The sequence below is a fragment of the Ruditapes philippinarum genome, unplaced genomic scaffold (assembly GCF_026571515.1).
Source record: "Ruditapes philippinarum isolate M1 unplaced genomic scaffold, ASM2657151v2 ctg1673_1_1_1_1, whole genome shotgun sequence".
Lineage (NCBI taxonomy): Eukaryota > Metazoa > Mollusca > Bivalvia > Venerida > Veneridae > Ruditapes > Ruditapes philippinarum.
Genome location: NW_026855364.1, coordinates 1 through 24,867, shown reverse-complemented (window position 1 = coordinate 24,867; position 24,867 = coordinate 1). Strand labels below are relative to the sequence as shown.

General features: G+C 35.4%; 2 protein-coding genes across 2 annotated transcripts; both read left to right on the top strand.

Moving 5' to 3' along the window:
• Nucleotides 1-2,562: 2,562 nt before the first annotated feature.
• LOC132743064 (uncharacterized) lies at nucleotides 2,563-10,769 on the top strand. The gene is made up of 6 exons (XM_060731576.1): nucleotides 2,563-2,593; nucleotides 5,253-5,277; nucleotides 5,768-5,792; nucleotides 6,679-6,754; nucleotides 7,368-10,097; nucleotides 10,135-10,769. Exons 1-6 carry the CDS (start codon nucleotides 2,563-2,565, stop codon nucleotides 10,767-10,769), a joined length of 3,522 nt encoding a protein of 1,173 aa, XP_060587559.1.
• A 223-nt stretch (nucleotides 10,770-10,992) lies between these two features.
• LOC132743070 (cytosolic phospholipase A2-like) lies at nucleotides 10,993-24,447 on the top strand (the record flags this gene model as incomplete). The annotated part of the gene is made up of 11 exons (XM_060731582.1): nucleotides 10,993-11,077; nucleotides 13,471-13,599; nucleotides 13,821-13,945; nucleotides 14,825-14,862; nucleotides 17,717-17,852; nucleotides 18,392-18,528; nucleotides 18,952-19,168; nucleotides 19,925-20,039; nucleotides 20,393-20,530; nucleotides 21,479-21,691; nucleotides 24,263-24,447. Coding segments are annotated over exons 1-11 (1,518 nt in total), but the record flags the coding sequence as incomplete, so codon positions are not given.
• Between the last annotated feature and the right edge of the window lie 420 nt (nucleotides 24,448-24,867).

The following is a 24,867-nucleotide window of genomic DNA, read 5'->3' as shown; positions in this document are numbered from 1 at the left end:
TATATGAGTGTAATGTATCAAACAATCAGATTATAATTAGCTCCTAATTAAGCTACGCATCGGGATCTGACGACCACCAATAGTTTTTATTTATTTGGGTCGTCAGACCAAACACATAATGGTAGCGAAATTTCAGAGCCTAATGCTATTAATTGCAAATGCCTAAAGTAGTCCACTTTTTTGAAGCGGTTACTTCCCTTTATATGTACACTATTGCCGAAAAATACAGGGGAGATCAATGCGTAAAGATTGTCCAATGACAGGCGCATTAATTTTCAGCAAAGAAGTTCCCGAATGGTCGAAGATTTCTAATATTGATTCATTCTTTATAGATACACATGCTTACAGTAAGCTCCATGATTATTTACATCTGTGTTTAGCGTCGAAAAATAAGAGTTACAAACCCTAATTTAGAATAATATGGTTTTCTTCAGGTCGTTAACTTATAATTTCACCGTGGCCGAGGGGTTTGAACGCTCGCTTATGAATCGAGAGGTCTCGAGTTCAAATCGCCGTTGAGGCAACTCATTTTTAAAAAAAATTAAGTCAAATAAACATTGAATTGACTATCAGTGTTGCAATTAGTCTAATAGCCAATTTACTACAGTTAAAACACTGGAAAGCATTGGTGGCACTATACAAAAACGAACTGGTTTATAATCTCACAATCTTCACCTTTCTGACATTCTGAGACCCAAACAAATTCAGCGCCTTCTGTGCTTTGATTTTAACTTCTCGTGACCTTTCCAACTGCCAATCATCGGCGAGCTTTCACTATTTCAAAAGCGATGCGGTTTTTGATTTTAACCGCTTGAAAACCAATACTGGGAAGGAAATTTTCACGATTTCGAGAACAAACATGGCGTTGTGCATATATTGCTGGCAAGTAAACTGGCAAAATCTTGCCCATAAAAATGAGTCTAATATTTCCAGTTTATTTTTTTCTAACTAATTTAAACATTTTTTTTCTAACAAAACTTAATAATTTGTTTTACTTCCACCGACAACGATATTTTAATACTTCGTCTAATGCCTATCTGTAAAGGACGGTTTGATTGCATGGATAAAATAGTTTTCTCGGGAAGTCCAAATCACAATGCAGACGAAACAAATACGGTTGCAATCTGATCTAATGCCGGAAATACTTACCTCGATCCGAACTCAGCATGGGGATCAAATATACAGCATTTTTTGTGTTATTCGGTGTTGTATTTGTACCTTTGAAATAATAAAATCGGTACAATCAGAACTCATTATTTGTGGTAATAAGATATGATAATAGAACAGAGTAAATAAAAACCTCTAAGAACGCCCGACAAAATATGAAACGTACGAAGCTCAGTTTGATTAAGCCTCTTCATGAACGGAAGTGGCAATATGACCTTCCGTTGAGCCCCCCCCCCCCCCCCCCAGCTCAGTCTTAAGTAAAACTCAACATTGGAACACGTATGCGGCGTTTAATTAAGAATTCGAAACATCCACAGTGTTCATGCAGCGGTGATCATGGACATTCAATGTGATATATTCGTATGTTTTTATGCACAACGGCGAATGAATGGAAACGTTCTCAAGTAAAAGAATGCGTGTGTGAACATATGAATCATCTGCATTCTGAAATCTTAGAAATGTTTTTTTTTGTGCGAACCTGATAAGAACAAGCTAATTTGCCCCCCCTCTCCTTTGAATTGAATGTTTCTATATTGTGTGTTTTTCTTTAAATATATTTTTTAAACTTTTTCAAACTTATCAGCCAAGCATCATATCAGTTAAGTGGTCACTGATGGTATACGCTTTTCTTAGTTAGTTATATATTCATTCTTCAATACACATTTGCAGCAGGTATAGGAGCATTCTAGTTAAGAAAATAGTTTACAAATCGACCGACACGAGATACATGTATTTGTTCTTGATGCAGGTACGATTTAATTGAGCCTGATCATGAATGGGAGTAGTAAATGTTTACTACTACATATCATGCTTAAATGTGTACGAGCTTCTACGCTTATGCTGTTTGACCATCATTATATTCCATAAAAGAACAGCATATAGTCTCTAGGTAAAGAGATCACGGGGAAGGAACCCCCTAATTATGTTGATGGTTTATCATATTATTATGCACATATGAATCTCTTCGGCACATATGGAACTTGAATGGAATTTTGATGGCGATTCGATCGTTTTGAACCCACGACGAAAGGATAATTTATACTAAAGCTGCAAAAAATATATAACAAAAATTGCTATATGTAGTGGAAAGTCTAATTTCGATTTTCTTGCACGTAAAATAATCTTTGAATTTTACATAAATGCTTAAAATGTTGAAAATTGACCTACTTTCTCTTTCACAAATGATGTAATTATGCACATCTGTATCATCGGAAAATCACATATTCTTTTCACCAATGCTCAATTTTGAGATCAATATCGGGTTCCGCTCCCCGTGGAGATGAGCGTCAACAGTAAACCAAATAACACTAGTCGGAATAAGGAAACAGACATACGATTTACTTATTATAATTTGTACTGTATTATTATTTTCGTTTTTATATTGACCAGATAATGATGGAGGCAGCCGAAAACGCAAAGGACAGAGGTAACAATTATTTTTATTAACATGTTTTAAAGATCCTTATTTATGTCTATAATAGATTTTCTTTTTTGTGTATGGGAATGATAGACTTCTGTTAAACCTTGAACTCTAAGCGTGTGATTTGAATTAATTGATATACATAAGTAATTATTTTTAAAATTAACATAAATAAATAAATTTATTTGTTTGTTAAATAAATAAATAAATAAATAAATAAATGAATTAGTATAAGAATAAATAAATAAATAAATAAATAAATAAATAAATAATAAATAAATAAATAATAACTAACTAACTAACTAACTAACTAACTAACTAACTAACTAACTAACTAACTAACTAACTAAATAAATAAATAAATAAAAAATAAATAAATAAATAAATAAATGAATGAATGAATGAATGAATGAATGAATGAATGAATGAATGAATGAATAAATAAATGAATGAATAAATAAATTAATTAATAGAAAAATAAGACAGATGCCTCCAGATTCATGCTATTTATTTTTAAAATGTGATTAAAATTACAATATTGTGGAGTGAACAAAGAAAGTATTTACACACTGAAAACGACAAACGGCACATACAATCCGCGTATTACAACAAAGAGGTCAAAACATGCAGAATAGCCCTTTCTGTGTTAGTAAAGCAGTAGAAATATGGCGATAGATACTGCTAAATCAGTCATCTATCGCACATAACATTTGAGCCGCGCCATGACAAAACCAACAAAATGCGTTTGCGACCAGCATTGATCCAGTCCAGCCTGCGCATCCGCACAGTCTGATCAGGATCCATGCTGTTTGCTATCGGTTAACTCTACTTGTAATAGAGTCTGTAAGCGAACAGCATGGATCCTGATCAGACTGCGCGGCTGCGCAGGCTGGTCTGGATCCATGCTGGTCGCATTATGTTGAATTTGTCATGACACGGCTCATTTAAGTTTTTAATCGAGTCTTTTAACTTTTCTTAAATTCTTAGTGAATTTTTCTCAAGGTTGATTTTTCTTGAATTTATTTCTTATTTATACCTCATTCGAAGTAAACATATATTGCAATGTAACAAAGATTTCTGAAGACATCCATTACTTTTTAAAAGCATTTTTCGTTAGGAAACCAAAAAAAAAAAAAAAAAAAAACAAAGAAAAACAAAGAACAAAACAAATCAAAAAGAATTTAAAAAATAAATTGTATAGATACTTTATCCTGATAGTTAGCCAATGGTTTCGATTGAATGAGGTTAACAGTGTATTTTAGTAACATCGTTAAAATAAAAAAAACCCAAAAACTTCAGACATTATTTAACTGCGCTCGTGTGCCCTAATTATGTACGTGTCAAGAAAAACAATATCTAAATTCTTGGTTAAATATGCTGAATGGCTGGCCCAAAAATATTGATTACTATAACCATGGCAACCTCAATTATAGTGGTGCAACACACAAAGAAATATTGTCTTAGTGTCATGAGTTACTAAGGAATTGTGATTTTGAAATGGATTTGAAATTCCTTGCCATATGCTGTAACACAGTAATATTGTAATTCACATTTTTGTCGCTGAGTCATGTATTCTCAAGGCTGAGCATGTGTCTCAGGACATTCTATCGGTTTGGCGATGAAAAATATTTCAGAAATTCGCAGTGGCAAACTGTTAAGTAAGAAGTATAGATAAGCGGGAATCAGTCTGGTTCATGAAATACATATATAAATAAGGTTTTCTTTTTCATGGAATATACATATATGAGTTTGCTTTCTATAACCGATGTTGAACCTATGTTGAAAAATATGTGTAATTTTCACTGTTATGGACTCTCGTTTATGCCTATCTTTAACAAATAGTTAAGTTATATAATATTTTAAATCAAGACCAAATTATAGACATGTATAAAAATAAAGAATTGAACTTTGTTTGGCACGTTAAAGCTAACTAAGACAAATTCTGAACGCCCTAATCTAAATGTTGGTTAAGATGCAGTATTATATATAATATATATAATATAATACAAACATACTATTAATATAATGTTAACAATTAAGTGTTTTCATAATGGCCTGGTTATTGGGCTGAAGACTGTCATATTAGCCCGAAACCAAAAGCCAATATGACAGTCTAAAGCCCAATAACATGGCAATTTTGAAAACACTTAATTATTGACAATTTTATTAGTTAACTACACATAATCTGGAAAAGTTAAGAACTAAGTGAACAAAAAATAATTAATGTGAAATTCCGTTGTTAGGTATTGCAAATAAGATATTTGTTTTAATTTAAAAAAAATGTCTCGGAAACCTACAAAGCAGCAATTCAAAATGGCGACTTTTTCTATGAAAAAAAAATTGCAAATTCATAATGGCCGAGCTTGGAGGCAATCAAAATTTTCTTATCTCATTATAGCCGAGTTTTACTAAAAAAGACCGTACTTTTTGCAGAATGGCCTTGTTTTATGTTCATAATGTCGTGGTGAATTTCATAATTTATTATTAGCCTTACATTTGAAGTGCAAACATGCCTAATATTGAAAAGTTAATTAATAAATATTGATAATGACTAAATTTTTCATCAGATAAGATATTCTACTTTGCATATTTTCTATTTTGCATATTACACTAGTTGAATTAAACAACTGTTGTAAAAAATACATGTAAACAATCGTAATTTCAGATGAGGAAGCCTGCAGTCCGACCGTGTAAGTATGAATGTTTCTTTTAAAAATAATTGATCGTCATTTCTGTTTTTTTTTTGTATTGATTGCGGAAAAGTTTAATGAAATACCGTATCTGTAGCGTTTTATAAGGCTGGACACCTAAGCAACATATAAAGTGTAGCAGTACCTCTTTCATTAAACAGATTAAGGACCCGTGATACTGATTCTAATAATGTGTATAATAAAATACATTGCTCAATCATAAAATATAATAATATTATCTTTTTGTTTTTCATCTTTAATTATTACAGTGATTGATATTTTAAATTTTATCCCGCGAAAAAAATCTTTAATGGGCTTGTTCATCTATCATATTGACGGAATACTGACTTAATAGCGAAAAGTGCAGTCCATGATAAGTAGGTGTAGAAATGCCGGCTAATGATAGTCTGCACTTAATGCACGGATATAATTTGTTGCCGCCATCATTCTAAGAAATGATATGTATAAATACCGTTTTTCTATATTACAGGAGTGATCCACCTGGAGTTTTTGAAGTAAGTTCATATGAATAGAAATGTAATATTAAAATTAATCCTAAGTTACTTGGCACATAATAAGAAAAAGTAGTTCTTTTGTTTTCACACATGTATATACGTACCAAATGAATTTGGTATCCATTAAATCAATCAGTAAATGAAATTGTTTTTATAGATACATGTAGTTGTTTCAATTTCAGTTTGAATGCTACCTATTTTACAGATGTAGTTAAATATATATTAATATATCACGTATATGAATGTATATGTATAACATTAATAGTTACTTTACAAATATTAAACTTTCATGGTCATTTACATGTAGTTAAATTTATAACAGCAAGTAAGTCACTTTGACTATCCCAGATGCCATAGCCATCTTATGCTAATGGTCGTTTCCTGACCGTCCGTTATCCGAAATTATCTTCAGTTGACATCTCATCCTAAACCACCGCGGAAAAGTGGGTGATAAAACTACTGAGCCTAACCAAGAATACACTGAGCCTAACCCTGAATATACATAGAACGAAGCTTTACAAAGTTGTTAATTTGTAAAGGCCAATATGATAACTGTTATAAAGACTTAATGATTGAAATGCAAAGCAGTATGTAAAATCGTTGAGCGGACCTCTATGAAAGTCAAACTTTGGGGAAAGCCAAATAAAAGCTGCTGCAACAGAAAATAATATTCTTATCAATCCTCATTTCTTTTTAAATGATATAGTCCAGATCATATAAGGAATGATCATTTTAACATTTCATTTATAAATTAAGATATATTCTTGAAACAGTTTTATTTGTTTATAAAATTGCTTTTGACAATGCCAAATTATTGTAACATACTTTGATTTGTATTTGTAAGTTGTTGCTATGGTGAACTTTGTTACATTATGTCTATTTGTAGGCATTGGAAGAGGATTGCTATATTTTCAACCTTGAAATTGTCAGCTTGTACTTTTCACCGAAATGGTTCCAAACAAGTAAGGGTCAAATTTATTTTGTATATAGAAACAGATGAAACGATTAAGTGTCTTAAAGTCTGGCCATTTAGAACTTTTAATTCGTATTTTACAAGATTTACGCAAATTTCATTGATTTCGAAGTTTATATTATATATCAATACTCAAAACATAAGCTAAACTCCTCTAATTCGTTTTAAATTTTATCAGTTGATAAATTTAAAGCATTATAAAGTTGTCGAAATATAATGATAAAAAAGAAATTTCTATTTATTTATGTGCAGTACACAAATATTAAAGTGGATTTATATGTATTGATGCGATCATTTATGAAAAAGATATTGCTGAGGGCTAATTCAAATGTAGTGAAATGGTAGTTAAGATGCAGAAGGGTTCGCCAAACAAAATCACAAATTAATATCAAGTATCACCACCTTCTTGTTTAACCCGTTGTTAGATTTATTGAAATAATTGTCGAAATTATATAGGCTGATCAACCCTACCTGCTCCGCCATCCCGAGGGTGTCCCGAGTGTAAATGGAGCGAAACACCTGCAGACGGATGGTAACTCGGCTGATGACGTCTACCTTCAGCAGGACATCTGTTATTCAACTCTGTTTTTCTGGTTTACCAGTGACTTCCAGGAAAGTCTGGATGACAACTGAGAATAGAACAGTGACCCTGGAGAGACAGGCGACTTCTAGGAAAGACTGGATTCACGGTGTACAGTGGGTCGGCTCCCCGCTGTGCAGTCTTCGCGAGAAGACACCCGCCAAAACTGCTACAACACAACCGAACGAAGAATACCCCCAGGGTCTTCCGAGAGGGGGGGAGGATGAAAGACCTAATAGGACTGATTTCACGGTAACGAACACGGAACACAAACGGACTACGAGTGAGACTGATAACAGCACAGCCATCATGTGCCCCTGTGGCAAGATGTGCAAGAACAGGAGGGGGATGAAAATCCACCAGACTCGAAGTGGCTGTCAGCTACGGAATACACAGGAACAACGCACAGTTAACCCTGGTGAGACGGGGGAGATATCTAGTCAGGTGCCGAACCACAGTGCTACTTGTCTCTCAGCTCCCGTGCATTCCTTAACTGCATATGACATCAAGAACGGTACAGCAAATCCCACAGACCAAACAGAGCCGTCTGAGGAGCCAATTCCTCCCACTGGAGATGGAGAAGAGTCCCCAATATTTCGAACAGATCGACCAAGGGTGACTTCAGGAGGTAGTTCTCCAATCTTTGCACAAAGTAGACAGAGTACAACTCCACTCCATGAAACACAGGAAGTACCAGACCAAGGGCAAGCTGAATCAGACTCAAGACCACGACAACCGACATCAAGCGACAGAAAACCGAAGATCGCATGGCCCAATACCAACGACAGTAGCTGGAAGACGTTTGACGATGACTTGGACCTGATCCTTCAGTCAACATTGTCAGGTGCTGTGGAAAGGAAACTACAAGTGTTGCCTTCCATAGCCTACACCCTTGGAAGAGAGAGGTTCGGAGAAGTGAAGAAAGGAGAGTCAAGGAAGTCTCAACCGCGCCCAAACAGAAGGCAGTGTGAGATCAAGAGGCTCCGGACAGAACTCCGTACTTTACGTAAGCGTTTCAAGGGTGCCAACCAGACTGAGAGAGAAGGTCTCGCCCAGTTGAGAGAACAGCTGAGGTCACGCCTGAAGACCCTCACTACGGCAGAGAGAGTGGCCAAAAAGAGGAAGACCAAAGCAAAGAAGAGAGCCGCCTTCATAGCAAATCCTTATAGATTTTCTAGGGACCTACTAGGAGGGGAAAAATCAGGAAAGATGGAGAGTAGTAAGACCGAAGTGGAGCAGCACCTACGGGATGTACACTCAGACCCCAAGAGGCACGACCCGCTAGGCAACTGTGACAGAATTCTTCCTGTTGAAGAACCATCAATTCCACTAGATCTGAAGGAACCAACATTTAAAGAAGTGACAAGTGTTGTTATGAAGGCCCGGTCATGTTCAGCTCCTGGACCGAGTGGCATTTCCTACAAAGTTTATAAAAAGTGCCCCAAGCTTCTGAGACGTCTCTGGCAACTGTTGAAAGTGGTATGGAGGAAGGGAACAGTTCCCGACTGCTGGAAACAAGCCGAAGGTGGCTTTGTGCCCAAGGAGAAAGACTCTAAGACAGTAAAGCAGTTCAAGATATTCTTCTCAATACTGGCCAACCGCATGTCCTCGTACATGTTAAGCAACCAGTACATCAACACCTCAGTCCAAAAGGGAGGAATACCCGGTTTCTCGGGGTGCGTGGAGCACACCAGCGCTCTAACGCAGCTGCTTCACGAGGCCAGGATCAACCACAAAGATCTCAGTGTCATTTGGTTAGATCTTGCGAACGCCTATGGATCGATCCCACACCAACTGATCTTGGAAGCTCTGCACCACTACCACATCCCGGATCATGCCACAAAACTCATCCAGAGTTACTTCAGCAACATTCACCTGAGGTTCTCTTGTGAACAGTTCACAACAGACTGGATTGAGCTACAGAAAGGCATTGTGACTGGATGTACCATCTCTGTTATACTGTTTGTGATGGGCATGAACATCATCATCAAGGCAGCAGAGGTGGAAACACGAGGCCCAAAGACCAACTCTGGTATCCGCCTACCATCCAACCGTGGGTTTATGGACGACATGACCGTCACGACGGAAACTCACATCCAAGCACGATGGGTACTCACGGCACTAGAGGAAACAGCGACATGGGCCCGAATGCAGTTCAAGCCAGCCAAGTCACGAAGCCTGGTGATTAAGAAAGGAAAGGTCACGGAAAGATTCAAGATGACCATACAGGGAGAGGACATCCCATCCCTGTCCAACAATCCAGTCAAATGCTTGGGAAAGTGGTTCGACGCCACACTATCAGACAAGAGCAGTCAAGCCCGTCTTCAACAACAGGCGGAGGAGGGGTTGAGAAGAATAGACAAGTGCGATCTTCCGGGGAAATTCAAGGCTTGGGTGTACCAACACAATCTACTTCCCAGACTCGTTTGGCCAATGATGGTTAACGATATTCCAACCAGTACAGTAGAGAAGCTGGAGCGGACTGTCAGCAAGCACCTAAGAAGATGGTTAGGCCTGCCTCCATCTTTCACCAACATAGGTCTCTACAGCAAGACAGCAGAGCTACAGATGCCCATCAACTCTATTTTAGAGGAATTCAAAGTTGCTAAGACCAGACTTCTGCTAACGCTGCGAGATTCCAAAGACGAGAAGATCAGCGGCGCTGGCATCGAGGTTAGGACTGGGCGAAAGTGGTCAGTGCGTCGTGCGGTGGAGCTTGCAGAGAGCAGTCTCAAGCACCAAGACATTGTGGGTATGACAAACATAGGAAAAGAAGGACTAGGCACCAGGAAGCACCAAAGATGGATGGGAGTCTTCAACACAGCAGGAAAGAAGATCCCTAGTACAGACCGAGATCAGGAAAGAAGCAGAGCAGGAAAGAATGTCAAGGGCAGTCCAGCTAGGACCACAGGGAAACTGGACAAGATGGCAGGTTCCAGAAAGGAAATTATCCTGGCAAGAGATCTGGCAGTACGAGCCACTCAGACTGAGTTTCCTGCTTCGTTCTATCTACGACATGCTCCCATCTCCTACCAACCTGTACCAGTGGAAGCTGATTGACGACCCGGCATGTCCATTGTGTGGTTCACCAGGATCACTCAAACATGTACTCTCATCATGCCCCACAGCCCTATCTGAGGGGCGCTACAGATGGCGTCATGACCAGGTCCTGTCTGAGGTAGCCCACGTCCTTGAGGCCGAAAGGAAGAAAGAGAGACCGAGGCCAAACCAGAACCCCTACATCGGGTTCCTGAAGGAGGGAGAACAAGTACCCAAGTCAGCCCCAGCATCGACCGGAATCCTGAATGAATCCAGGTCATGGGAAATGAAGGCTGACCTAAAGGAACAACTACAGTTCCCCCAGGAGATCGCCCAGACTACCCTCCGGCCAGACATTGTGATATGGTCCAGGAATCCTAAATGAGTGGTGCTGGTTGAGCTGACAGTCCCATGGGAGGAACGCATTGAAGAATCCCACGAGCTCAAGAGGTCCAAGTACGAAGACTTGGCCCAATCCTGCAAGTCCAACGGCTGGAACACTCAGGTCTTCCCGATTGAGGTCGGATGTCGTGGCTTCCCATCACAATCAGTGTGGAGGATGCTCGGAGCATTGGGCATCAAAGGAGCGGCACGAAAGCGCACAGTCCATGCTCTGGGGAGAACAGCCGAAAGAGCGTCCAGTTGGCTATGGATGCTCCGTAGCAAACATGAATGGCAGCCAAGGTAGACGGGGTAGGGCCTGATCAACCCTACTTGCTCCGCCATCCCGAGGGTGTCCCGAGTGTAAATGGAGCGAAACACCTGCAGACGAATGGTCACTCGGTTGATGACGTCTACCTTCAGCAGAACATCTGTTATTCAACTCTAGGCTGATGATCCTGAATTAGAAATACGTAACCCGAGAAGCTTTCCTACTTTAATGTAAAAACTAATAAAAAAACTTACTCCTGTATATTGATTAAATGTGACAAATGATGTATGAATTAAATATACTTCATTTTGAAATTATTTTGATAAAACAACCAACAGCGAAGAAACGAACGATACATTATTTCTTTTTACAACCCTTGATGTATCACACAGAGCCTGGCTTAACAAAGGTATTAGAGGTTGCGTACGAAAGGGAATTTTTACTGCATAGGACCTATTTACTGATTGGACGCCTTCCCTTCCCATTACAGAATTTATTGATTTGTATTAATTATCATTATTTTTTATCAGGGAACATTGCGGTTACATGGCAATTCGGCGTTTGTTTTCTATCAATCGTCACCGTATGTAGATAATGGCCTTTCTCTATGAATATACTGATCACATTCATATTTTCATTAAATTTGATGTAGCATTCTTTTTAATCGTGGACGCCAATGCTAAAGTACGAGTATTGATAAAAAAGTTCTTGGCCCGATGTATTTTCGGTAGTCAGAGAACCTAGCTAATTGTCTAACTTTTCAATATAATCGCCCTCTACATCAATGCAATTTGCCCACCTGTACTCCAACTTGTTGAACACTTCAAAATAGAAGTCTCTATTTTGGTCCTCAAAGAACTCATTGACCACCTCCATGGAACCTTCATTGCTTCTAAAACGTCTACCACGAAGCTTGGTTTTCAGTTTCGGAAACAGGTAGAAGTCAGAGGGGGCCAAGTCCGGAAAATATGGGGGATGGGGAAGAATTTCAAAGCCGCAGTCAGTTGCAGCAGTCATCGCAACTTTGAATGTGTATGCTGACGCTTAGTCGTGCAGGCGCAGAACGCCTTGAGTCGGTTTGACCCTCATTTTACGCGCGATTTGTTGACGCAGATGTCTCAATTCGTTTGCATAGAACGTACCGTTTATGGTACGACCTTGCTCAAGATAGTCAATCATGATTATCCTTTGACAAACCCTAAAAATTGAAGCCATCATCTTCCCTGCTGATGGCACCCTTTTGAATTTCTTCAGAGGAGGTGAGCTAGGGTGCTGTTTTTTTGGATTCTGGATCGCATTCAACATGGTTAAGGTGTTATTCGAAATAGCATACGCAAAACAGGTAAAAGTGGTTCTTTTTACCAGTCGCCGCTGACGTCGTACGTAAAATCCGTAATATGATTACGTTGTTGAATCCTCCCACATAAAGAAAATTGGCAGCTAATTGTAGGATGATTCTACACACTGTCAACAGAGTAATAGCAAAAATTCTAAAGGCAAAACGCAGGAAAAAGTGTTGTGTTGATAGGCTTAGTGAGGCTCAGATTTTGAAATGACGTGCTCGATCATAGCGTCTATATTTCCGTCTTAACTGTGGAAAAACGAAAACCATTGTCACCGCAGATGAGACTATACTTTATATGGGCGGTAGCTAGATCGACAACGTGTTTGTTTGGTTCGAACTTAAACTTAAACATACTAAAACAAATTGAAGTTTGTTAAACGAGTCGCATTTGCACCTGGGTTACAGGGTAAAAGTCAATGCAAAATATTACCAAAAACAAAGTTCTAAAGCCAGTTCTAAAAAAATGTTCAGCGACTTTGTCCTGAAAGAGAGAATTATATGGTATCTAGACCCGGGTTTTAGTCATACCGCTGAAATGACCATTGACGTTCTCAACAAATGCAAATTGAATTAAAAAACACTTATAGCATTGATGTAAAAACGCCCAGATGCAGCTCCTTTGGACTTTGGTATCTGGAGTATACTGAAACATAGACTACAAAACGCAAGATTTATACCATGTTCCGTCTTAAAAAGGCTCTAAAAGAATAGCGGAACCAACTCAAACCTCAGTTATGCAAAAGTAGGACTTAAGGAAGCTAGCCAAAAGGGTGTAGAATGATTTATTTTTTGCCATGGATCCATCCCCATGATAGTAAATAATTAGGCATGTTTTAAAACTATTTCATAATGAATTGAACACCTCTCGTATTGTAAGCAACTGTTTTGCTATTTTTTTATGTTCAACGTCATTAAGGATATATATGAACACTTGCTTTAAGTAATGCTATATGATTTTCATATATGATTTTCTGAATTCGTAAGAAATATTATTTTTCAGCATATATCTATTAAGCATCAAGCAAACCCACTATTGTGCTACTATTATCAGGGGTCATAAAATCATATTCTAATACCCCTGTATTTAAGATTACTTCGGCGAGAATATATGTATTAAGATAGCTGTGAAGAAAGCACCAGATGCTGAACGCGAAGCCAGTGCATTCAAAAGGGAAAAGTTCGAGTTCTTCCTAAAAGAAGATGAAGGAAACAAAGTGGGTAAGTTCCGAACATTTTCAGAATAAAACTTTCAATTCATTGAATTCAAATCATTCAATTGGAAACCTGGTAGTCTTTAAAAATCGTTTTATCTGAAAAGTAACAAACGTTAAGTTTAAAGTCCAAAGTACATTGTAATTGTTTCGGAAATTTTCTTGTTTAACTCAATTGAATTTAGATGAGAAACGAATTATTTGAAAACTGTGGAGGATTAATTGCAGAAATATCTCTGATGAAAGGCAACGTAAAGCAAGGCGAAATTATCTCAACTGAGATTATATCGATACCAAGTTTAAAGCAATTGGTGAAAGATGAAAAAGTTGATAGACATATAGACATTGATGAGGTAAAACATACTTATTTAGGAGCTGTCAGATGCGCATTATGAACATGAACACAACTTGTTATGGAATTGTATTTCGCGGACGTTGAACTTAAATCTGTACGATGTTAAGAACAGAGGAATATGTAGGCAGCACACTAGATGGTGAACATGGGTGACATTCGGAAGCAATGAAAATAACGATATTATGTGATATTATATGAAAATTCCAGACTCGGTTTGACCGAGTCTGTTCATGAAATATAATGCAAAACTGAAACATTCTCCAACCCCCTAGCACCAGCTTAAGTAGTATTCAATCTTGCGCACTAACTTGCTGAAATCAATGATTCCAAATTTGAGACTAAATGTCGTTCATCATCATATATAGTCATGACATTTTTATTTTCGCTCAGTGTATTTCATGGTTTCTTTATCGGTTTTATTGTAAGTGTAAATCGAATTACATGCATTCTTCTTGCGTTTTTATACAAATAATACATGACTTAACGTTAAAATTCTTTGTAATTCTGTATTCACATTAAACTACAAATCTTCTTTAATATACCAATGCGCATCTGAACTAGAACTATGCAACAGCGACTCTGTCAAAATCAATGTCTGTTTACTAATTTAAATCATTAAGTATGGCAGTTTATACATTCAAAAGATAAAGATAAAATACTAGTATTTCTTTTAAAAATGCCGGGGAGGTATGCTATTGCATTAATCAATTTGTATCTCATTATTTTAGTTCTTATTCAAATTGACTTCATAAAACTTATATACTATAAAAACATTAAATCATCAGTAAAAAAGAAGATCGATTTTTCTTTATTCTATATTAAACAAGAAACATATCTATTGACATGTCATAATATAATCACATTTATATTATTGCAGGATGTCGTAATTAAAGTAGTAATGTCGGCAAAAGTCGAGTAAGTTATTCTTATAATTTACTATTTAATTGTTTCAGTGTGCTCAAATCTTTGAAGGAAAAGCACAGTTAGTCTGTTAGTATAATTATTTAAATAACATGTTACACTCAATTTCCACAGAATCGATGTCTTATCGTACATTCTTCATTCTTATAATTGAATGACTGATCAGTCTCAATTCAGGAAAGAAAAAAATGGGACCGGGCACAAGGCAAATCACAGACAGGTTAACCGCTTTAATAATAATATTATAGGAAATAATAGTGTTTGTTTACGAGAGGTCTTTTTGAAGCTGTTAAACATGTTTTAATTGTTCATGTGGCGGAAATTTAAGTAAGAATTTCTGACTGGTCGCATTCCATCGCAAACAATAGCAACATATCGGCTGTTTCCGTCTCAATCCGTATGTGCTCTAATTAGGAATAATCAGCAATGTGTTCGGTACACGTTTCACTCGCACATATGATAGTGGTGCTTCTTGATATTGTAGCATTTGTGTTTACTGATGTTTTTCAAAACATAAAAAAATTATTTCCTATTAAGAAAACAATAATCACTTTATACAGTTTGAATCATAAAAAACGGAAAGATATCACTGTTTGTAGTTTTAAATGTAACATAACTGATATTCTCCGATTTTCCCTTTTACTGATTAGTTCAACTTGTTGTTACCTTTTATATTAAACAAAGTCGTATTTTGAAGAGCCTCATGCTTTTGAAAACTGGTTCTAATGATTTAAGACTTTAAATGAAATAAATAACTTCAATTTGATTGGCACAATTGGTGCCGCCAACAATCATTCTCAGCACTGTAGAGAGGTCTGATGACCTCTCCAATTACTATGTGCGTTATTGTATAAATAGTATCATTTATTTCAGTCAGGTTACTCAAACATATCTGCTATCCTCTGTTTAAGTGTCACGTGTTGAACCGTTAAACAGATATGAGTGATCAACTTATCTGAAATTAATTACACGAGCTGTGTTTACCATTAATGCCATTATTCTTTATTGAGTTTAGAATCAGTGCAATGTGTGTTGAAAATAGCCTAAAATAAATTATCTTAAGATAAACTTTTGGAAAGACAACAAAAAACCTCAAGTTCTTCAAAATTAATGATTTTTATTTTAATTCTTACAGCAGCACATTCATCCATTAAGAGAACACGTGCTTGCCTATTCTTTCCAATATAAATCTTTAAGGACTTTGATTGAATTAATTTAAAATTGCTTTGACATTGTTTAGATTGAATTATGTATCATGTCCTTAAAAAACTTTTCTTTTCCATAATTTGATTATAAATGATATGACATGGAAGTTTTGCCGAATCAGTTATAAAGCTGCAATTTTATATGCCACAAAGAATTAAAGCAACACGCCTCCAGATTCATGCTAACTTTCATGAAAATTTTGAAAATGTGTTTAAAAGTAGTATTTACTGAAATAACCAAAAAGAAGCAATTTGCAAATTATCAATGGCACTTACAGCCCACGAAATTATGAAAAAGAGGACAAAATATGCAAAAATTGCCCTTACTGCGTTAGTAACGCAGTAGAAATATAATTATAAATACTGAAAAATCAGTCATTAATCGCACATAATATGTAAATTATTACTTGAATCTTGAATATTTTTACTTTGCCTAAAATCTTAGTATATTTTTCTCAAATTTGTTTTTATTGAAATATTTTCGCTCATCTGGAGGCATGCAGCTTTAAATATGATTCGGTAAAATTTTTTTGACTTATTTTTGAAATATTATATAAAATAAGTGACAAACTAGGTAGTTTCACGGCAAGAATAATTCCGACAGAGACTTTGGATTTTTTAATGTCAGGAAGCTATCTAGCTGGCTAACGGAACGTCGGTGTTTACTAAGGCTGAAATAATGCTAGGAAGGGCACCTGTGGTCTTCTTCCACCACTATAACCGGAACGTCGTCATATGACCTATACTATGTTGGTGTAATGCAAATCCTAATGAAACAAACTAAAGATATTATATATTTCATTTAATTTGTTGGAATAAGTTTTTTATGAATAAATCTCTGCCTTTTTAAAGACTATTTATGATTCCCTAAACAAATATGTATTCGGACTTATATTACCCTGCCTTTCGATTCTCTTGTTTTAAAATTGTTAAAGCCTTATATAGTCACATGGGAAGTCTTTAATTGGTTTGATTTTTTTTCAAATTTGTTTTACAAATAAAGTGTATTAACCCTTACACTTTTAAATTATAATTGGTATGAACTGCTTTGAATGTGGAACTGTACATTAATTCCAACTTTAAAGGATTTCAATACCAAAAAGCTTAAAATTCATCAAATTCGAACCCGATTAGACTGGCGGAATTGTTTGCAATTGCTTGACGGTGCAGAAGCCGGTCAGGAACAAAACTGCAGCAGTTAAATTTTTACGTTGAAAATTAACAGTCTTGGAATATTGTTTAATTACATTGAAAAGAACTTGTGCCAGCTTTCATGGTCATATTAAAAGATTGTTAAAAGCTAGTTGCAATGGTCTTCACTTAAAAACACGAACTCGAATTTAGCGTTCATTTGGTTATTAGGAATATATTTGCATGCTTCCTGAATTAATAACAATACTGCATAATACATATACTGGTATCTTATAAAACGTCATGCGTTTCAACTATTCGTTGTAAGGTTATGTTTGCTAAAATTTGGTTGTTTATAAGACACTTATTCCATATAATTAATGTATTCTTTATAAGAAACTTGGATACATCATACTGAATGTCAAATGCCCCGATAAGTTCACTAAATCCTAGTTTGTATGTGTCAGATCTTTAATAATTAATTTAAAATTTTGTTTTGTTGTTTTATGAAGCCGTTTAGGAACAAAATTGTTACTCGGACATCGTCTTTGTGATGAAGAAAAGAAGTATATTGACACAAGGCTAAAAAGTTGTTTAAGAACGATGGCGGGCTTACTAAAGGACAATCCCCCAGCTGCAGAGATTTATGTACTTAAACTATAATACATATCAGCCGCGTAATGACAAAACCAACATAATCGGTTTGCGAACAGCATGGATCCAGACCAGCCTGCGCATCCGCACAGTCTGATCAGGAACCATGCTGTTCGCTTACAAATCCTATTACAAGTAGAGAAACTGATAGCGAAAAGCATGGATCCTGATCAGACTGCACGAAGGCGCAGGCTGGTCTGGATCCATGCTGGTCGCAAACCCATTTTGTTGGTTTTGTCGTGACGCGGCCCATATCATTTATTGTAAAGAAACTACTGTCTATTGAATGCTTAGGTTCTATCTGTGATGCTTAGAAACAAATTTTATTATAATTATTCTTATCGTAACCAAAACTTTATCAAATATTTTGTAAAACGTACCTCCTTGAAATTACTTCATATTTATAATATGGGTGTACAATGAGTTCAATTGATTTGTTGTGATTTTCCAATGTCGCAATGACGTTTTATGGTCTTATTTTCATTAATTATTTTAAAGTGATTGTTTAAGTTTAATATTGTTTTCACCGACAGGTTCCAAGAATAGCAGTTATGGGATCTGGTGGCGGATTTCGTGCTATGACAGCATTTTCTGGAGTCATGTCCGCCCTGGTACGCTCTGAAATAGCAGATATGGTTATGTATAACGTAGGTCTCTCTGGGTCGGCTTGGTAAGATATCTTTTTCTTTTCTTTTTCTCCAAAACCGTAATCTGTCTCTGTATTATAATAAAACAATAGCACAGGCTGCATTTTCTTAATCATCTTGTAGTGCACTCAGGAGCGTATAACGAAAAACTGGATTGCATGTATTATAAACCTTATTGGTTATGTTTTACGTCGCACCAACACCATGTAGGTTATCCAGCGAATATCCAGCTGTACTGATGAGAGAAGACCCAAGCTGCCCTTACTTGCATTATTTCAGGCACAAACGGACACCTGAGGAGAATAACTATATTTTCTTTCAAAACGAAATTACCATTTAATACTTTGAAATGATACTTCAAAAATTAATTTTTATAAAAATACATATGAATATACGGCAATGCAAAACAATTGTGTTATTAGCAACATAGTTATTTAAATATATAGGTACCTTTCAACTTTGTATTCCCATCCTGATTGGCCGCAAAAGAAGTCAGCTCTAGACCTTCGTTCAGAATTACGTAAAGGCATTGTGTCAAGTTCTTGGCGGATACTTTTAAATCCTAAGCATTGGTTATCGGTGGCTTCTGACTATTCAAAAAGTCAGGGATTTTCCTTAACTAATGTGTACGGACGTATCATCAGTGAAAAATTTCTTCAAAAGGTAAAACACTTTTGGTTTAGAAGCAATAATGGTATTTATTAATGCAAAGGGTACATAAAGTACTGATAATAACGTTGTTGTTAGGTTTTAAAGATGTTTTAATATCTTACAAAGACAATGCGGGACTGTCAAAGATAGTATGGGTATTTGTCATTAGTTTGTCATGCAAAAATTTAAAACAGACGAAATATCTGCAAAATCATTGAAGATTTAAAAATCGTTTATTTCAGTGAAAGTGCGTGTCCATTTTTATACATGTATATATAGGTTAATATAGCTTATTTTAAATTTTCCATTTTCCATTTTACCAAGCCGATATATATACCATGTCATATATGGCGCCACATTGCTGAAAACCGGTATTAACAAAAACTTAGTATTGCTTTTTTAAGCTTCGATGACACGTACGTGTTCATACATCGTTTACGTAACACATCAGAGAAATGATTTGAATGCATAGATCACTGTCCTGTACAATTCTAATAACTATATTAATTTACTGGAAAGAATTAAAATTCACAATATGTTTGTTAACAAAAGAGCACGTGTTTGTGGTCGACTTTACTGTTCAGATACTAGTAAGGGACCATTTTGGCCCAATCTTTACCATTGCTTTTAACAAATCAATTTCCCTCCATGCAATAATGAATAAATGTCTTTATTTAATGATATCTATAATTCTGTGAACATTTTCAAAAGTTTATTATAAATTTATTATTTTGAATATCTTACCCATAAATTAAAAACACCATCTAGCGAAAATATTCAACAATGACAAACCAACAAGAAAAGGTGAAGGAAGGATCAGTTCCCTTGCCATTATATGCAGCTCTGAATGTGAAAAGGGAAACTTCAGCAAAGGTGTTTCATGGTAAATTGTTATTTATCAACTAAAGGTAAAGCAAGATTCAGTAAATAAAATTAAACAAAAGGCACTTAAAGATTTCTGCGATTTTTTTTAAATGGTGCACAATAAAAACCCTGCTCTAGTAGTGGCATGTTTCACTTGTCAATAATAAGTTGTGCTGTATTACTAAATAATTAGAAAAAAATGGCTATTATAATGGAGATTGACCAAAAATTGAGTTCTTCATCGTTCATATGAGGTAAATTTAAAATACAAATGTTTACTTTTGATCACAAAGGCAAAGAAATCAGAATTTTTCTCATACATGTTCAGGTGATATGTTAATTAATAATTAATATAAAGATGTAAATTTCCAGAGTGGATTGAGTTTAGCCCCTTTGCGATAGGCATGCCAAAGTATGGGACCTTCTTGCAACCAAAGTTGTTCGGAAGTGAATTCTTTTCAGGCCGCGTACTAAAAGAATTTGACGAATTTCCATTGCATTTTCTTCTAGGTAAAGTCATTGAAATTTTTTTATTGTTACTCATTTTTTGATACTGCTTCTTTATGCAGTTTTGAGTTACCATAATAAAAACTGCCATTTGAAAGGCTGATTGACTTGACTGGAAATATTTGTCCGAGATTTAAGTACAATTTGATGAGGGTCTAGATCAATAACTAATGCGCAAATGTTTAGACTATTCCCACACCCTTTTTTTACCAGAATAATCATTTTTAATGTGCAAAATTATCCCAAAACATGGGTCAGTTGGGCTAAAAACTACAAAAAAACCCAAAAAACTCTCCGGTTACATTTCTTTATCAGCCTTTAATAATTTTTCCATTTAAACTGCTTCACTAGATCTATATAAGAATTCAAAAAATGTTTTAGCACCTTTAAACACATACTTCGCCAACTCCTTCCAATCATGGTTGATAAAGTAAAATAAGTTGAACAAAAATAGCATTTCAAACCTGTTTGGCAACACTTCGTGAATATTTATTTTGATACAAAATTTCATTTTTTTCTACTTGCTTTTTCTTATACATAACAAAGGCATGTTTTAAAATATGTTCTAAATTTGAATAAGAATATTAGTCAATTTTGGCCAAAGTTTTTTTTTGCATTTTTCAACTCATGTGTTCAAGTTAGTGATCCATTATATGGGTTTGAATTTGTATGCGTCAATTACTGTTTTCTTCGTGTCCAGCGTTCCTTGTTGCACTGTACGTTTACGTTAAATCGATTTCAGGTATCTGGGGAAGTGCGTACTGCATTTTATTGAATCGGTTCATCCAAACTGACCAGGCGGCCCCAAACGTACTGGAAGAAAGAAATTTTATTGGTATTTTAAAACTATTTATGTTGAATTTCTTTTATTAATTTTAAATTGAAATCGTAATTTGGTTGTATCCATTATGAAGAGTAAAAAGTAGATCAGTTTCTTTCCAATATCAACAGAATCAGAAGTAGAAAAATCCCTCGAATCGAATACAGATGTACCAGAAGCGGAGACAGCCGTAAGAGGTGATAAGTCAAAAACAAAAATTGAAATGATAATGGAACAGCCTTTTGTAGACAAGATCTCTAATGATATTCATGGAAGGGCGGCTGTTGTAAATAACTTCATGCGTGGTCTTCAACTGCAGGAATACCGACCATCTACAAAAATTAGTAAGACATCTATGGTACTTTTCCTTCATATGATTTTTGTGTCGCCTCTACGGAGTAGTGGCGACATATAGTGATCACTTCTCCGTCGTCTGTCTGTCCGTCTATCCGTCTGTCTGTCCGTCTGTCCGTCACAAAACTTGTCCGGACTACTCCTCATAAACTACTGGTGCAATTTCATCCAAATTTACAGGAATGATCAGTACCAAGTCTAGTTGTGCATATTGTCAGCATTTTCCGGTTCAATGATTTTTGGCAGAGTTATGGCCCTTTAATAATTTTTAATTTTAAAGTTTGTCCGGACTACTTCTCTTTTACCACTAATGCAAATTCAATGAAACTTTACAGGATTGATCTGTAGCTCAAGTCCTTGTGCATATTGCACGGGTTTTCCGGTTGAATGATTTTTGGCCGAGTTATGGCCCTTTGATAAAAGGTGTTTTTTCTGTGTGTTGCCAGATACGCAAAAGCTTGTCCGGACTATTCCTCATAAACTACTGGTGCAATTTTATCCAAAGGAATGATCAGTACCAAGTTTAGTTGTGCACTGTCCGTCCGTCTGTCTGTCTGTCTGTCACAAACTTTGTCCCAACATGAAATTGGCCATCATGAGGCGACACATGTGATTACTGATCGCTCTTGTATTTTTTTGTATATAACAATTTAATAGCCATCTAGAATTAGTAGATAAAGTTTTGTTTCCTATATTAATGTCGAAACTATTCGTTTATGGACTTAGGGGAAGGTTGGTATGTTTTGTATAACAGAAAAAGCTTGTAGCTTAATTTACTCGGAATGCCTCTAGTCTAAGTATTTATGTAACAGCGGTGTCCTGAGACCTTGCAAACGACGATTGGATTCATCACATAAAATTGTAAGCATCATAATTTCTCTGCTTATTTTTGATAAGTACGGTAAGTCTTAGTCTTAGTACGATAACTTAGTCTAATAAGTTTCGAGGAGTTATATGCTCCATAAACATAATTCTCAAGTAGTTATTTTGCAACACGTTTTCATTCAAGTTAATAAAGAAGGAAACGACATTTTTTTCGCAGTATTTGATCATTAATGAATTCGTAAATGACTGAATGTGACGGAACTTTATCGCCAGTATACATCTTTATCAGTTAGACTTTTATAAAAAGCTGGGTATATATGATCATTTAATTCGGCGGACATTGTGTTGGGTGGAGAACCAATACTTGGTAGGCAATATACATTGTTGCAGATAAACGATAATGCGCCTCACATTCGAACTCTATTTCTCCATTATATCTTGTCTATTGGATAGAAAGGCACCATCAACATAAAAAAAATTTTTTTCTATACAAACGCATTGATATATTGACAATTCTAACTGATATATATTGCAATTCACTGTGACTAAATAGTTAATGTATTGCAATTTAGTGTGACTGGAATTTATACTGTGACTTCGTATGAGTAGGATAATATATTGCAATTTAGTATTGCTAGTATTATGTTTGTTTGGAGAGGTTTTTGTGGATTTATACCCTGTATAAAATGTGCTTCTAATTTTGTTAAATAGGATCTGATGGAGGCTGTTTTTCAACGATCGAAACTAGTAAGTATTTGAGATACACAAAGCATTTGTATTGACAAGTATGTGACATAAATTTAATTGTATGTGTTTGCGTGGTTTTGTCTAAGAAATTCTCTTAATATAAAATAACTAGTAATACATGTCATGACAGATAATCATATTCCTTTATTTTTAAATGTTTTTATACAATATGTACATTTTATTGTATTGTATTATCAAAGTCATTTTTGTTTCTTTTCCAATAAATTTTAAACGACTTTGCTGCGAAAAATAAGTTTGTGAAAAGATCTAGTTTTTTGAAAACCATCTTTAAAGCTGTGTTAAAATAGTTTATATTTTCAAAGAGTGTACAGTAAAGCTGTAGCTGAGAAAATATGATATAAAATTGCAAAAACTAATCATCCATCATAGGTTTTTATATTCAAATGAACACAGCGAAGATAAGTTTCACAAAATGTGTCCCTGTCAGTGTTGGGCAAGAGTTATTCGCAAATATGAAAACCTGGAAAAACTGATATTTTCTCTTACCGATAATATACACAAACACATATATCACGTACGTCGGCTATAAGTCGAACTTTGGTCATTTCATAAACTTGCGGAATGTAATTTGTTATGCGACGCAAACAAATACTATTCTTGAAGCACACTTCCCTATATAACTTTATACTTTTTAAGAAAAAGTTTTATTTTTACACCTTTTATGTTTTTCAATATGTCATAATATTGTGTTATGATAATGTAAATTTAAGCCTGAAAGACCATTTTGTTAAAAAACGTAATGACTGAATTGTAAAGAGAATTAGTGTGAAACTAAAGGTCATATAATCACATACTGTTCATTACTAAATCAGAACGTTTTTCAGAGTTCTTTTTCAAAATATTTTAAAATACATATACAAATATTACATTTCTAATGCTTTTATCAATATCTTAAATACTAAAAGACTATTTTAGAACAACCCATTTTTAAATGGCATGATTCAGCACCTTTTTCTTATCATTTCAAGCTGATGGACTATTTAAGGAGTTGCATGAAATTAACCCCACAGATGCGGAGAAGATGTATCTAGTGGACGCTGGCCTTGCATTCAACTCTCCATTTCCTCTTATACTACGACCAGAACGTGAGGTTGATCTCATCCTGTCATTTGATTTCAGTGAAAGAGAAAGTGACAAAGCAGACCCATTTACAGTTCAGTTTTTTTTGTTATTACAAAAGAAAATCGTCTTTAGTATTTTTTTTATATAAAGGTCAGTGTATTGTATCCTCTAGGGCTACCTTTGTATATAAAGACACACTCGTGATAACGGTTAAAAAGTTACTTTTTAAGTCACCAAAAATCGATCGAGGAAAAAAACTGATTTTTTTTACCTTGTATATTAACACTTTGAAATTAAATTGCTAATACCACTTGTAAATGATTGGAGAATAAATAATTTAATAAATTGTGTATGAGCAGTTTGCTTTTGAAAAACAACCGGTTCCTTTTTTGTTTTATATGCTTTGTTGTATACTTTAGGAACTCATACTAGCCGCTGAGTGGGCAAAACTTCATGAAATACCTTTCCCTGACATCAACGCTCCTACAATTTGGGGGAAATGGGACAACTT

Bases quoted from the DNA above. Each gene is read 5' to 3' on its own strand.
- LOC132743064 (XM_060731576.1), top strand. From the start codon at position 2,563: ATGGAGGCAGCCGAAAACGCAAAGGACAGAG. The intron at 2,594-5,252 runs GTAACAATTATT...TCGTAATTTCAG, and splicing joins CGAAAACGCAAAGGACAGAG to ATGAGGAAGCCTGCAGTCCG. The intron at 5,278-5,767 runs GTAAGTATGAAT...TCTATATTACAG, and splicing joins GAAGCCTGCAGTCCGACCGT to GAGTGATCCACCTGGAGTTT.